At 42.5% G+C, this 16,572-nt stretch overlaps 1 protein-coding gene across 1 annotated transcript in view; it reads right to left on the bottom strand.

Annotated features, from left to right (window-relative positions):
• The window catches only part of ssh2a (slingshot protein phosphatase 2a), a 40,044-nt gene extending 24,911 nt beyond the window's left edge, over positions 1–15,133 (bottom strand). The window contains exons 1-2 of the mRNA XM_083984875.1: positions 14,975–15,133; positions 11,088–11,131 (exon numbers count right to left, since the gene is read on the bottom strand). Coding sequence (XP_083841001.1) covers positions 11,088–11,131; positions 14,975–15,037 — 107 coding nt within the window. The 5' untranslated portion in view covers positions 15,038–15,133. The remainder of the gene's footprint in view (positions 1–11,087; positions 11,132–14,974) is intronic.
• Positions 15,134–16,572: the final 1,439 nt, after the last annotated feature.

Raw genomic sequence — 16,572 nt, 5'->3', positions numbered from 1 at the left:
CTCATACTCCAGAAAGGAGAACTGTGAGGACAAAACTGAAAATGAACTCACTATTGATCCTAGACTTTTCACCTCATGGCATGAGCGCCAAGACTGAGGACACATCAATAAGGTCTAATTAATGTATTTTTTTGAACCACTTTCATGCATCATGTCAGTGTCAGACACCCCCTCCATAAATGAACAGATTATCGTGTTTCCTTCCTCTTAATTGTGACTCTGTTTCTAAAGAAATTCAAACATACTCTGGGATACTCAGCTTCCTGATACTTGTCGACTGACGTACACTGACTGATGCAGCTGTAATAATCTAATACCATTCAATGGTTTAGTTGTTGAGTCTACACAGGAATATCTAAGGAAAGATGCCAAAGAAACCAAAACTCACTTTTGCCACAGTGAATTGTGTAACAAATACTAAAAAGTTTAAAGCGTCATTTTCTGGTTTTCATACCTAAAACTTTCACCATTGGGAACTCATTACTTATAATTGTATTCTTTTTTTCTTTCCAAGTCAAGTGACCCAACAAAAACAATCCATGCATGAGTCATTTAAGCGAGTCAAGATACATCGACATTTTCGCAGATGGTGTACTCTCCCTGAATAATTCATGTTCTGTTTCAGCATGCAGGCTTTTTCCCTCATTTTCAAGAAGCCAACGACTGTGCAGCAGGTGACGGTGCGTATATTTCACGCTGGATTCCACCGGTTACATCACAGAGGAAGCGTATACACACATACCAACACCTGTCCTCCTGCCATTACGCTACACTTTACCTCCTCTCACCTTCCTAATAACTACTCTTCTTGTGTCACGGGGGCAGACTGTCCACTGAGCTCTAGTCTGTATTCTGTAACCACAAAAATTCACACTCACACGGCCGCTCCGTTGCTCTTGTCATGTGGTTCTGTTTAGCGTTGTCAAATTTACCAGCGCTCAGTAGGAACTTATTTGTCTGTGGGCTGGTGGTAACGTGAGAGTCTGTTGTGGCGTTCAGCTGAGGCTTAGACAAGTTGCACAACTTTTTTTTTTTTTTCTCCTTTCTGCTATATGTTTTCGTCCGTCACTTCATGGGAATGGGCAGAGGCATGCAGGTCAGCTGTAGCTATGGAGCCGAGTGTGTATGTTTCTGTTGCTGAAAGAAACCTCCAATGCAGCTGTTTACCATGTACTGAGCTGGAAATGGGCTGCAACAGAAGATCCCACCGGTTAAAGAGATACTTAAACATTTTGGAAAACTGGCCCATTGCCATAATCCCTATAGTCATAGCAGTAGGTTTGTTACCTTTATTTGTCGGTGCAAGCTGTTTTTAGATCGTCGAAGCAGAGCCGCGAGCTGCTCAGAGCTACGCTACGGAGGCTAATGGGATTTCTTGGTTTCCCTCATCAAACTCATCAAATACACAATCCAACAACTCCAAAACGCTCTGGTGGACAAGTTGTGACCTGCACATTCACCACGCTATAATAACAGAACATTACGAGACAGAGTTGTTTTCGAGGCGAATGCAGAGACTGCTTGCCAAAAAACTGCCACCGACGGGAACACGCATCAGTGGTTTTGCATGAACCTCGAAAACAACTCTCGTAACGCATTATTATCTAATAGCGTGGTGAATGTGCAGGTCACAACTTGTCCACCAGAGCGTTTTGTAGTTTTAGGATTGTGTGTTTGATGAGAAATCCTAATAGCCTCCGTAGCGTAGCTCTGAGCAGCTCGCGGCTCTGCTCTGCCGTTCTAAAAATAGCTTGCACCGACAAATAAAGGTAACAAACCTACTGCTATGACTATAGGGACTATGGCAATGGGCCAATTTGCCAAAATGTCGAACTATCCCTTTAAGTCTATACAGCATTTACAGCAATATACTGTATATCAAGCGATCCATGTATAATGTGCCTTGCTTTTAAAAACAAACATCCATCTTCCATCTCAAAATGCCGACCGTTCTCCGAAGTGTGATGGAGCTGCAGCGGTGGCTAAACAACTGGCCGCACAACCTCCAACAAACGACCACTTCTCAAGAGCGAAAACAAAAGCGAAGAACAGCAACGCCTTCAGTACAAATGTTTGCTGACTACTCAGCCCACTCAGCTGCGATAGGAGCACTTAACCTTGGAGAAGCAGCGAGCCCTCGCAACAGCCGGATAAGACAAAGACAGATGTGTTAGTATCCTGTGTGCACAGTAACCTGACATGCACTGCAACTGAAAAGCACGAGCTGAAAATCTTGCTCTTGGTCTGAGACCTTATACTTGTAATTTTCCAGTGCTCGGTCACATATTTGGCAAAGATATATTTACAAGTTGGGTGATTTTGTTAGGATAACACTATTTACATAGCATGGAGTGACATAGTCCTATGAAGCATGTGCATAACGGCAATTTTTACAAGAATCAAGAATGAATGTGCAGTCCGTTAATTCTTTCGTACCATTTAAAGTTGTTACATGAATGTGTGAGTGAGCATTTTCTGTGTTCTGCAGGAAAAAAGCACACAAACTGTGTCATATTTTTTGCAAACACAAATGTCCTTTTGTGCTGCATAACCTACATTCTGTGCAGAAAATCCAGCACAGGTACAGTCTCTCTTTTTAGTGGTGGGAAACTGATCTACTGTACATAACCCATGTGGTAGTCACTAATCTAGGAAAGGGAGTACTCCATGTCCTAACAGCAGGTGTGAGAAGAGAGGAGGCAGGTGTGGTATCCAGCGTTGGGTGTAAATGACAGAGGAAAACCCTATAAACCTAAGGAGGCATGTCTCCGCACGATGCTACGAGCAGTTTGCCCTCGGGTTGGAGTTGGTTGCTGGCTGCACCCTTCGCTTCTTGTTCTACAGTACTAGCAGCGCCCATGGAGGTGTTGACCTGATGAACCTGCTGTACTCGTGTTCATCTGGGTCACAGCTGATGCACCAGTTCATGACATTGATATTAGAGAGTAAAAGAAGGCTTGTAGAGCAGACGGTGAACACTTTGCTGCTTTTAACAGCCCCCTCCTCTTTTGTAGCACAATTGTACTTACAATAAAGTTTATTTATCTATCTATCTATCTATCTATCTATCTATCTATCTATGTTTACCTCAGATATCAGGTCACCTATGATCAGTTCATTTCATACCATCCATCCTCCAAACTGCAGTGTGTGGATGTTTATGTATATTCGTTTTTGTTTAAGAATCTATCATTTTTTCAATGTTCATTAATGGGCTCCGGACTAATTTTAAAATTGTTCTCTATGGTTGCAAATAACATCCTTTTGACCATCATTTAAATTTTAAAATTCGCTTTACAATTAAATTAAATCAAAATTTGGACTTACTGCGGCTTCCGCATTGTTCCTTTCCGGGTCAGAGAACAAATGCCTCAGACGCTATGTCTCAAATTCAGCAGTTGCAGCCTTCAGTCCCTCTACTGTTGAGTTCTCTGACCCGGATGTATGATGTAAACACGGAAGAACATCTTTATGTGTATCGCGCGTAGCCACTGGGAACAAGGCTAAGAACAGAGATCAAATTAGTTTTTTCCGAACAACTTTTTCATGTGGCGGCTTCAGGACACTTGGGTCAGTACAGACAAGCAGTAAGGTATTTGGATGTTGTGTGTTTTAGACGATTCAAAAGTGAACTCTATCCACCACCATTATATGAAAATCCGTTGCCAGCTGGACCCCTTCCTGGAACTCCTAAAGCGTTTTGGGTGAAGTATCCCTTTAACATACTCCAAACAGCCTACATTTTGACAAAGACCTTTGCTCTTATTGAACAGCCTGACCTGTACTGTATTGTATTATGTAAAAGGAAATGCTGCACAGTAAGGAGACAATGGACGAACCACGTCAGAGCGAGAAGAACTCAACAGTAACACCACTCCGCTCCTTTGTTCACATGAGGCTTTTCTTTCTTTTCTCCTCCACAGCCTAGTTTGACTACAGCAGGTACAACAATCCCCTGACCCGGGCCCGACTCCGCAACAACTTCCCCTTCAGGCAGTCGCACAACAAACTTTCCAAACCAAACAGAGAAAAGAACTGAAAGCAAAAACTGTCACTTTGACGGGGACGCTTCAAATGGGTCGTTACAGGTTTGCTTTTACAGCGCTGATGATGTCGTTTAATGGCATAACCAGCTTTTCAAACCGATTTCCTCTTTCCATTGTTTGCCCTTGGCTCGTACAGTACGCGTCCTCCGCACCTCCGCCCTCGGGTAACAGGTGCAAAAATAAGAAATACTGCAAAGAAATCAGACTAGCGATCTGAGAAACACACCAAGCAGAGCATCAATGTAAACAATGGACACAGAGAGACACCAGGGTTCAACAACCTCATGGCCTACATTTTGTTTTCTTGCAGGAACTGTTGTTTTTAATTTTTCATTCTCCTCTTGTTTGATCTTTTTTTTTTTCTGCTTCATGTTCCTGTTGCATGCACAGCACAGTAGGTCTTATGCCCCATCTCTGAAATCCCACTACACTGGAGATATTCTTGTGCACAAGGTTTAAAGTGAATGAATGATCACTGATTAAGTTTTTGAACGGTGCACTGGCAGAAATCAAACACACATTTCACCATATAATACAAACAGTATGTTTCAATCTTGTGATCCTGCGACATTTGGCAGCTGTGCCACGTCACCTGATCGCCCTGCAGGCACCCAGAGGTGGGGTAAGAAGAAGCACCTCTCAAAACAAAATGTATTTGTAGCTTTGACAATTTTCTGAATGTTAATTTTTTTTTTAAATGTTAAATGTTGGTTTTATAACACTGCCGTAGAATAAAAAAACTGCCTTCCACTGTCCTTGACAGCGTCAGTCCTGAGGCAGCGCAGTGTGTGGCAGAGATTCATTATTGTGCTGCAGTAACATTATACTTCATTGGTTGGTGTGGTGCAGCGGGTACAGACAGCTGTTTGTGTGTGAGTCCGTGTGAAAGACACATTTACAAAGAGAGAGTGAGATACGGGTTGTGAGTCAGTCAGGAGTTCACTAAATAAGTGAAAGAAGAGACAAAGACGATGGAAACCAGCGGGGAGGGTTGAGACAGAGAGTGAAAATATTGCTGCAAAAGCCAAAAGCTGGACTCTCCGTGACCCCTGAACCAAAGACGGTTTATAAACCAAGACCTTCCATGACGAGTCAGCTTCCTGTATGATGTCACGTGGGCTTCTGCACGGCCACGCCCCTTTAGGGAGACCAGAGGCAGCCTGGAGTGTATTGACTCCAATGGGACAATTTAACGTGAACACCGATTACGATCGATTCTTTCTCCCCACAGTCACTGAAGTAAATTTTGGACTCATTTTTCACAAGCCACATCTCTTCTGGACAGTTTGACAGACACGAAAATGTCAATTTTCAGACGGACACATCAGGAGAAAATCCACTTTGTTCAAGACCTGTCTCTGTCTCTACGACACACTCTCGCGAGATTTGGTACAGATCTCCTAGGCAACGTCAAACAAACGGCCGCGAACTCCCGTGAAAATGATTTAAATTATTTTTGTCATGCTAAATATGACTGTTAGTAGTGTAAATATTTAATGTTATCATAAGAAAATATAAACATCTCACTTTCATCGAATTGTATAAATCCACACACACGATCACAGACAAGGTGGGGTGACGGTTGGCCACGCCCATTTAGAGAGACAGGAAGTGTGTATACCATTTCTATCATTGGAGCAGCCTCTCATGGAGTATCTTTCTGTATATTGAATATCTTTGCCTGAACCGTGCAGCTACTTGAGTCCATACTGTATGGACGGTGGGGAGGAGACGGTTAATTGGACCTCGGCTCTTATGTAACACATTAGGGGTCACTCGGCGAGGCCCTTTGCTGCACCCAGTGTGTGGGTTTGTGCTAACGCTGAGCAAATGGCAACTACAGTACGTAACTGCGCCAAGTGGTAAAACAGGATAATGTTAGACATATGGGGAATAAGCTCAATGTGTGTGTGTGTGTGTGTGTGTGTGTGTATATATATACATCCATGGACATGACTTCACCAGCTGCTGGTCTGTTGTATTACCTAACGGATAATTGGGACCACATGTCCTTCTAAGCGCTATTGGGGTGTGTTAGGAGTGATGTCATGTTTCACTTATCAAATTTCTGTGACATTGCCCAAAACCTGTTCTAGCATGTTCCATATCGGGTTGAACTCTGCTCTCTTACTGTGATGTAAGTAAGCTCATCTTGGACCGGTTGCGGTCATAAATTGGAGTCATTATTATACGGTTTGTCCGGGGTATCGGTAGTATTTCTGTCACCGGTGTGAGGTCATGTTCTTGGACCAGTTTGTCCGTATTTTGGAGAGCAGGACTTCTCAGGAACTTGGAAATGAAAGATGAATACTAATACAATTTGGTATAAAAGGGCAGCCATTAATCAAGGAAGAAATGATTTGATTTTGGCACCAGTCTGTATCCTGGTGGGGTGAACAGCAAAGCCAAAACATCCATAGTTACACCACAGTACGTTTTGTGTTGTGAACTATCCAGTACTACGGATTCAGAGCATGCAGCACAAACACATATCTATCCTCAGACACATCTGAGAGGACGCCCCAGAAAGACAGATGCTCTTTGTTGTGACTGTTGTCAGTTGTAGCATCTAGCTTGAGAAGATACAAAATGTTATTATGCTTTTGTTAGCAATGCATGTGTGCAGAATAAAAAATAAAAAATAAAAAAAACGATTCTTGGGCCTGACAGTTTGCACACAATACCCTGCTGTGTGTATGAGCTCAGGACGGACAACTGTAGACCAGAAGGAGCCTGTTTTTTTTTTCCAGATTGCGTTTGATTTCGCCAGGCAGGGTCTCTCTGCGAGGGGGTCCAAGACACGCATGAGTGAAATCTGAGAGTAATCCTGGGCCGCGGCCAAAAACCGAAGTGGGGGGAAGAAAAAAGAAAAGCGACGCAGTGGAGAAGTTCAATCTGAGTCCCTCTGAGAGGAACTCTGCTTCGACATTAAAAGATGAGACAGGAAGGTAACTCTGTGAGATTCTGTTGTTATCCACAGAGCTTCTGACAAATATCTCACACTTTGTGAGACGTATTCAGTTTGACTGCGAATGTGATGTGATGTCTAACAGCCTTCTGAATGGACGGACACATCACTCACACCTGTCTGCGATGGACCTCCTCACAGCGGGGAGACATCAAACTGTCTTTGGCTCAGCTGAACAGTAGTCTTCTTGCTGCAGTAATAACCAGTTGTAGTTTAAAAGTATGAAGTATAACTAGAAATGCCAAACTCCCCAAGACCAAGCCACGTATTATATACAAGAGAGATTTTAAACATTTTCATGAACAAGCTTTTATTCGTGACGTGTATAATTGTAAATGGGACAGGATCTCCTTATTTGATGATGTGGAAATGGCCTGGAGCTATTTTTATGAAGATTTCCTGAATTTAATTAATAAACACGCCCCCTTTCGGAAATTCAGGGTGAAAGGGCGTAATAATCCCTGGTTTCACCCAGAAATAGGAAATCTTATAAAAGACAGGGATGCTGCATGGGCCAGAGCTCGGAAATCAAAATCCGAAAATGATTGGCTTTGCTTCCGACAGTTACGAAATAAATGTACGGCATCAATTAAGAAGGCAAAAGCTGAGTTTTATCTAACAGAGACTACAAATAACTTAAATGACCCAAAGAAATTTTGGAAGGTGGTGAAGTCAACATCTGGTGTTGTTCAGCAAAATGAACTACCAAATTTTTTGGTCCATGGCTCTGTCAATTTAACAGATAATTTGTCTAAGCTAAATTTCTTTAACGAGCATTTTGTCTCTGTGGGTCATTTATTCGATAATGAATATTCCAGTCAAATAAAATCTGACGTGGCGAAGGAGTCCTTGGATGAGGCTGTAAATAGCCCCCCAGAGAACTCCTTTTACTTTGAACCTGTGTTAGCTTCTGAGGTGTCTAGAGCCCTAACTGGCTTGGATACTAAAAAATCAGCTGGTCCTGATAAATTGGACCCTATCTTCCTGAAGGTGGCTGCAAATTATATAGCTGAGCCCTTGACACACATTTTTAATCTTAGTCTCAGCACCAATACACTCCCAAAAGTTTGGAAATCTGCCTTTGTCCTTCCCCTGTTAAAAGGGGGTGACCCTTCTGACGTAAATAACTACAGGCCTATTTCAAAATTATGCATTGTTGCTAAAATATTGGAAAAAATAATCAGTGAACAACTAAAAGATTTTTTAGACTCTAATAGTATTTTAAATAATTTCCAATCTGGCTTCAGGAAGCAACACAGCACGGTCACGGCTGCCCTGAAAGTTTTTAATGATTTAATTGAAGCACTTGATCTTAAAAAAGTATGTGTTGCCCTTTTTATCGATCTCTCTAAAGCTTTCGACACAGTTGATCACAAGATACTGATCACAATCTTGAGAAAAATTGGCATTTCTAACCAGGCTTCCACCTGGTTTGCTGATTACCTGTCTAACAGGACCCAAGCAGTCCAGTTAGCTAATGTCACATCATCCTCACTCGAGATCACTAAAGGTGTGCCCCAGGGCTCGGTCCTTGGACCTATTTTATTTTCTATTTATATAAATGATCTCTGTGTCAATTTGTCAAATGCTGCTTATCACTTTTATGCTGACGACACTGTCATTTATTGTTGTGCGTCCTCTGTTGTGCATGCATTTGAGCTGTTACAGTCTGCTTTTAATGTTGTACAGGCCCGACTACAAAGTCTCAAACTGGTTTTAAACACCAGCAAATCAAAAATAATGGTTTTCTCAAAAGCTACCTACTCAACTGAAAATTTACCCTCTGTAATAACTGCTCAAGGAAACCCATTCGAGGTTGTTACTAAGTATAAATACTTAGGTTTCCTTCTAGATACGGAGCTTTCGTTTAAATTGCATATTGAAAACCTGGTAAAAAAACTCAGGCTAAAGCTTGGCTTCTTTTATAGAAATCGTGTGTGTTTCTCTCTGCGAGTGCGTAAATTGCTTGTGTCGTCAACTTTCCTACCAGTAGTTGACTATGGAGATGTGTTGTACATGTGTGCTTCGTCCAGAAGCCTAGCAGCTCTGGACACTGTATATCACAGTGCATTAAGGTTTTTCACTGGCTGTGGTCGTCTCACTCATCACTGTCAGCTCTACTCGATGTCCGGGTGGCCATCTCTGAGCACCCGGAGAGAAACTCATTGGTTGCTTATGATATATAAGGCTCTCCTTGGTAAGGTTCCTCCCTACCTCTGTTCACTCCTCCGTCGAACAGAAAATCGATATGCCTTAAGGTCCAGTGATATCTATTGTTTGAGCATTTCTAGAGTGCGGACTGAATTAGGGAAAAAAGCGTTTAGTTATGCCGCTCCATCAACATGGAACAACCTCCAGGCTGAACTGAAATTGTCTGAACTTGTATCTCTTGGTGTATTTCGACACTTCTTAAAGGTCCGACAACAAAAATCATTTGAGCGGTGCCTTTGCTGAACAACCCTGTCACCTTGACCTCCTGCTCCCTGCACTTTTTGTTTTAACCTCTATTGTAACATGGCCCTATTTAATATAATGTAATATTGTAATGTATATTGTAATGTATTTTGTATTTTATAATGTTGACGACGTGTGCTGCTGCCCTCTTGGCCAGGTCGCCCTTGAAAATGAGATCTCGATCTCAACGGGTCTTTTACCTGGTTAAATAAAGGCTAAATAAAAATAAAAATAATAGAATACATTAAAAGCTTATTGCAGGAAATCAATTGACAAAGCCCAATTATTTGGACTGCACTTCAAAGCTTAGATTAGTCAACAAAAGCGCCTTACAAAGTCCATTAAAGATGGAAAGGCTGCTCAGGCTTTGATGTTCCACTCTCTATTTAATGGCTGTATGTGAACGTCAACACAGACAGACTGTGGTGTATAGGGATTACATTTAAAATGACAGAGACAGCGTTTCTGTGTTCAATAGTAAAGGGTTATAGGCAGTGAGTGGGTCAAACACACGCAGACATAAATCCTCTGATTTCATTTGAATTGAGGGCCTTGGCCCGGGATCCTGCACAATGATGACAAAGACGCCTCTGTGAGTCATCCCAACAAAACAGGTACAGCGGTGACGTCCTTGTCTTTTATGAAGACACGCAGACGCACGTCAAAAGTGAATTATCAACTCAAAACCACAACCATCAGGGAGATTCATGCAAATCAACCCCAACTGTGACATCAGTGAGCGGACATAATAATATTGACTACTAAAGTAGGCTTCTTATAAAAACACCATTTGTTCAAAGCATGAAAAGACAGTGCCAAACATGTAGCTTTGGCACAAACCTCAAATGACACAGTGTTATTTCAACTGTGGGGGAAAAGGCACAGATATGTAGAAATGTGCAGTTTACCTTGGTTAGTATTTATCTACAGTATAAGAAAGTTGTCATCAGTGGGAAAACGATTATTCAAATCCTCTATTTACATAAGTTAAAGCATGTTTTGACATTTCATATTTCCCTTTGATACTACTATTGCAAGGCCAAGGTGCTTGTGACAATGAGAAACTGGTGAATACTGACTTTGTGTTGATTACTGTGCTTGTGGTACAGCTCGTATGACACAGATCGCTCCCACTCAGGACAAAGAGGGCATCATCCAGTTTCATCCCCACCTCAATTTGACTTCTCAACAGCTAACTCCTATCATAACATTTTCAATTAACTTGTTTTTAACAAATTTGTATCTTTGCATGTGTTTTTTTTAACCATTTGTGTGAGTACTTGTGCTTATGTGTGGTATCATTGTGTTGAGTATATCTGCTCCTGCTCTGATGATGTTCTTGTGCAACGAAGTTCCTAACGGAAAAATAAAAGTACTTTTGACTTTTTGACTTTGGTGGGAGTTTAAATGGAGGAAAGTAACTGAGACAAAGGACTCGTACTGTCACAGTTCCTTGTATTCAGTAATTGAGGAAACCCTGTAAATCTGATGTACAGCCTCCCCCTAGTGGCCTGAACCTCAACCTGCACTTTCTCGAGACGCTGTTAAACTGAGGTGCAGCAGAGATATTCCAGGAAACTGGACACACAAGAGAATGACAAAACAGGAAGTGGTCTCACCTCCTGGGCTGGGAGCGGCGGTCATCCTCACCACTGCCCGACTCCTAGAGAGACAGACAGATGACATTAGACGGACGATTAGAAAAATATATATATCATCAACAAAAAACAAAAAAACCAGAAATGGATGTTCAGTGCCTGAGTCACTTTAGATCAACCTTGGAAACAACTGCTAACATTTCAAAAAGAGCACACTGTCCGCATCGCATTAACCAAAGAGACACACCAGTCTCTATTTGCATCATATGCTGAGTCAGACTCAATTAACCTTGTGTTAAAGAGCGTTAAAGTTGCCGCGGCTACATCAAACCTTTTCATCTGTGACTTCAGTCACAAGGCAGGGGCGGCGTGGTATTTTAACTGAGGCTCAGAGCAGGGACCAAGGATAAGGCTGAAACAGACTGTGTGTCCATCCATGCCCTCCCTCCCCTAACTCTATCTCTTCTTCCAAAATGCAATCATCCTCCCCCCACCACTGCAACCAGCACAGTTCACTACACACACACACACACACACACACACACACACATACACACACAATTTTAATCCCAGCCTGTCTCAGTAATCCCTCACAAAACTCAGGGAACTTTCTCTTTGGCATCAATCTCTCAATCCTAAACCAATACATAGAGATACATGCAAAAACAAAACACACACAAAGACACACACAAACTGTACATTTGAACCCACAGAGTTACACTACTGTACACACACAGACACACACGGGACACTGAACAACAATAATAAGGATGCTAATGCTGAGATGTAAAAAGATGATGACGGATGAGGAAGATTAGAGCGGAGAGCTGGATGCAGCAGGTCAGGAGGAGCAGGGGCTTGAGGAGGACGGATAGAGTTCATCTATTCCTGTGTGTGTGTGTGTGTGTGTGTGTGTGTGTGTGTGTGTGTCGGTGTGTCTGTGTGTGTGTGTCAGCCACCACAGATGTGATTAGTCTTGGGGAGAAGCAGCTGGCTGAAAGATGCTCTCTGCATCATCGTCAGCAGCAGCAGCAGCAGCAGCAGCCCAACAGCCTGTCTTCAGGACAAAATATGGTGACACAGAAGAAATTGGACTCCATGCATGAATCCAAACCCTCCCTGCACACACACACACACACAAACACACACACACACACACACAGAAAAAATGCATAGCTCAGCAGATTTCAATGGCAACTGTGATACCAAGATACCATTACACCGCTGCAAAGCACTCACACTACTCAGTCTGACGCGATGTGCTATATGTACTTTCCACTGTGTGATTTACAACAGTAGTATATACCATAATAAGCCTGCATGGGCCGTGGTTATAGGGTGTAATGCACAGGCTGGTCTCCATGGTTACCGTGCCACCGCATACAGTAGATGTGTAGGGACTTAGGGAGTGGTCTTATAGCCAATGAGAAGAGGAGGGGGGCTTGGTGTTGGTGTGCTGCTACTAGGCAGATTACACCGCACACTGTAGGGTGTCCGTTCCCCCACTGTGCTGAGGGCAAACGATGCCGGCTGCTTCAATCGATGGGTCAATAATCTGTGTTAAATCTGTAAAAAGGAAAGTGTTGCTAATAATAAGCTTGGGGAGGAGGGGTCACAAAGTATTCTCAAATGGTAATGTCATCTCAGCGGTGTCTCTCATCATGATTCTTCATTTTTCTTTCTCAGCTTCTTCTCTACACACACTGCTCTGTTCTTCTGTCCTTTTCCCAGGTTTGCGCCCCCCCCCCTCCTCAATCAAACACACACACACACACACACACACACACACACACACACACACACACACACACACACACACACACACACACACACACACACACACACACACACACACACTCCTTCTCTCCCTCTCTCTCTGCACCAGACATCTCACATGGCTGCTTGCTTCCCATCAGGAATGGGTCTCATGACAAGCAGCTGGTAACCACAGCATGAGATCCTTTCACTACCTCAAAGCTACAACCCCCCCCCCCCACCCTTCCCTCCCTTCAGGGTCCCAGAATTATGTATAAATCCATCTTATAATCATAACTCATGTGTGTCGGACTCGTCGTTGTGTCTTTGATCTGGCACACAGACCGGTCCCAAAGATTTTAAATGGACAAGTGTTCAAATGTCGCCAAAAAGCAATGATCAAATTAAAGCTTCTCTGAACTGTAATGCCATTCAGAGTTATGTTGTAATTATGTTTTTTTGCTGCGTGTGATGTGAATGACTCCATTCATGTGTGTTGTCTGATGTTTTTTTTTTAATCAAATTTCCCCCACCACCGCCGCCATCATACAGTCGTTCTGCAGCCGCTCCCATTATATTATTCTGATGTTTGTCAACAATCTCTCTCTCTCTCTGCTGGGGATTTTCCTAAATCCATTCACTGTAATTTGCATTGGCTGTCCCATGTGATTCTCCATCAGACTGGCCTTCATGCCTCGGGCGGCCCTGGTCCATGCAAAACACAACGCTTCAGCCATAAACAGTGTCTTACAACATATAACTAATCTGTAGCTCCTAATGTTACAAACTGAACTGGGCAAAAATAATCATTTAGGTTTTTGGAACAAATTACAATCTGAACATCAACTTCAAGCCCCTTGTTTCTAACCTGGCGAAATAAAGGCTAAATAAATAAAATAGAAAGTTTGCAATGAAGAAGTGGAGGACCAGCTACATTTATTTTTTTATTGTACACATGTACTCAGATTGTGGTTAGATATTAAAAAGTGGCTAAGACCCAAAAAGATTAATTCTGAATTTACACCACTGAATATTTTGTTGGGAGTAGGCTACTGGATGCAAAATGCCCGCAGATTGTAAACACGATCATTCTTTTGGGGAAAATATTTATATTTAAGACCCAAACAAAAAAAAACATTTTTGAACTTGGTTTATTTTAGAAATAAAGTGTGTCACCAATTTCCTTTGGAAAAAAATATCGCAACAAATCAAGATAAGGTGGAAATGCATAACAAAAAATTGGAAAAACTTATGCTTGAGTAAATGTATATTAAGTAGTTACTGTTAATTTAATTTTAGTAGTTTTACATCCCTTTTTGTTGTAGTTGTTTGTGTTTGGTTTCTCTTCTTTTTTTTTTTTACTTTTCTGTCCTGTTTTGGTCCTGTTTTATTATGTTGTGAGGTTTGTCCTGTCCTTTGTTTTCTGTTTGTCTGTTTTGGTTAGTGTATTGTCCGTGTATACATTGTGTATGCTATTGCCTGTTTCCATTAAAGAAAAAAAAAAGAATAAAGCATCATTATTAGAGAATAGATCTTATGGATGGATCTGTGTCAGGAGCTGGGAAGCAGGCATGGAGAGCCTCAAAGTGTCAGAGGGGATAAGAGGACAGTCCCACTGCGTCCAACGGGGTCTGACAGGCCTGTCACATTAACCTGCTTTCTATGGATCTGCTCTCCCTTCACTGTCAATCCACTGACTGAGTGGTAATAAAAGCCAATTTGTAGGCTACAGTAGTTTGGTTCCTGACACGACTGTCAAATCGGACACATAACTTTTTAGCCCAGCAGGCAGCATAATATCATGTTAATACTATACAGCCATTGAGGTGCGCATTATCAATAACGACATCAATACTGTACAACTGCTAATTTGAAACGACTATGGGAGGAAGTGAGTTAGCAAACATGAGCTCCATCTAGCTAAAGTTGAAGAAGGTAAGTTAGCAGAGCCACTTAACTTTGCACAAAGCTAAATAAAGTTAGAAGAGCACAGCCTGTATGCGACTAACGTTACTTTCAGGATGTAAGTTAACGTTAGTATGATGCTAGCAGCTAAGTTAGCCGACCGTTTGCTTCTGCCCTCTGTGTATATGACAAGAAACTAAAAACAACTGAGCCAAAAAAAAATGTCAAACCAGTTCACGGACACTTACAGACACACACGGGCTGGAGGTAGTGCTCGGTGTCGGAGACCGCTGGACGGTGACCAGCGCCATGTCGGCGGCTGCTGCTGCTGCTGCTGCCCGGTCAGAGACTCCCTCACATCGGACAGTGAAGCGCCGAGACGCCGCCGGACATGATGGTTATTTTCGGGGCAGAAACTACTGTACAGTAACACCACCACCACCGAGCAGCTTGAGCTCCGGAGGTTATTTCTCCGGCCGTTGCTTAGTTGCCCCTGCTTGTGTCGAGCTCAACAGAATCATGACACCCACCCGGTTATTACGTTTTTCAAAATAAAATACGTATACAGGAAATGCTGAATTTACCAAGCCAATGCATGATTAAATAAGAGATTGGATTTTATATTGTGTTAAAAAACACGTAAAAATAATGAACCCAGTGTTTGTCGAGTCTCTTAATCGATGATTCATACTGTCTGTTTTAGAGCGGGCAATTTCACGCTTTTATTTTGGCAGGTAAAAATAAACTTCCGCTGTTAGCTTCCCTAACGCAGACTGGCTTCACACAACTGATGCAGCTGTCTTGCCGGTTACGCGCATGCGCAATGGCACCCAGCTGTCAAATAGGGTTTGCTGGGGTGTTTAATGGATACTTACACTCCAATTCATCCAAAGATCACTACCAAGCGATTAATCAAACTAGAAATAATGATGATTGATACAAATATAGTGAAAATGTGGGTGTGTGTATATGTGTGTGTGGTATTATTAGATAGGTTATACAGCATCATGAATAATGCATCTCTCTGTGTGTTCTTCTCTGCTTCTACACATGATCAGCTGCAGGACAAGAAAGACCTGACCTTACATCTCAGTGCTTCCATGTTTTGCACCCACCCACCTCTCTTGGGAGATGAGATATGGCGTTGGGGGTGTAAATGCAGTGGGTTGGGGGGGAGGTGTTGGGTGATGGTGAAGGGAAAGTCAGGAGAGGGTCATGCAGGAAGTGAAAGATGAGAGGGGATACACACTACACAGCACTCTAACACATTCCTTATCTCAGACAGCCTTGATGTCAGGTGTCAGATCTCAAAGCAAATACCTTTTCCCTTGACTTTTCATGGCCACTGCACTTCATTCATTTATTATTACACAATCAAAGTAGATGCTCTGGGATGGAGGGAGCAGCAGTGCATGGGGACAGAAGGGAAGGTGTGGCTGGGGTGTGAAGCTGAGGTCTAGGAGGCTCATTTTGATTCACTCCATTGCATTATCTGGGTCATTGCCTTCTCCTCCTTCCCCATCCTCCATCTCTTTTCTCCTCCGTTCCTTTTTATTGATCATCCAATAAGCCTCTGTGTTGAAGTCGCAGGAGAGAGAGAAGAGAGAAAAGGAGAGACAAAATAAAACAAACTGATTAGGAGGTCCTTAGGTATAGTGCCGAGAGAAAAAAGCAGTGATTGCCTCGCACTTGAGGCGCATCAAAAGGAGTGATGAGAGAATCTGAGATGGAGAGTTGAGATAGAAATAGAGAAAACACACAGCAGAAATGATTGCAAATAAAGAAGTGGCAGAATGATTGATGACTCCCGCATCCTCCCCCCTCCACATATTCAGCCCTGCAGTTT

Source organism: Trachurus trachurus (genome assembly GCF_905171665.1).
Source record: "Trachurus trachurus genome assembly, chromosome: 13".
Lineage (NCBI taxonomy): Eukaryota > Metazoa > Chordata > Actinopteri > Carangiformes > Carangidae > Trachurus > Trachurus trachurus.
Note: the sequence above shows the minus strand (reverse complement) of the source record. Positions and strands in the feature narration are given on the sequence as shown.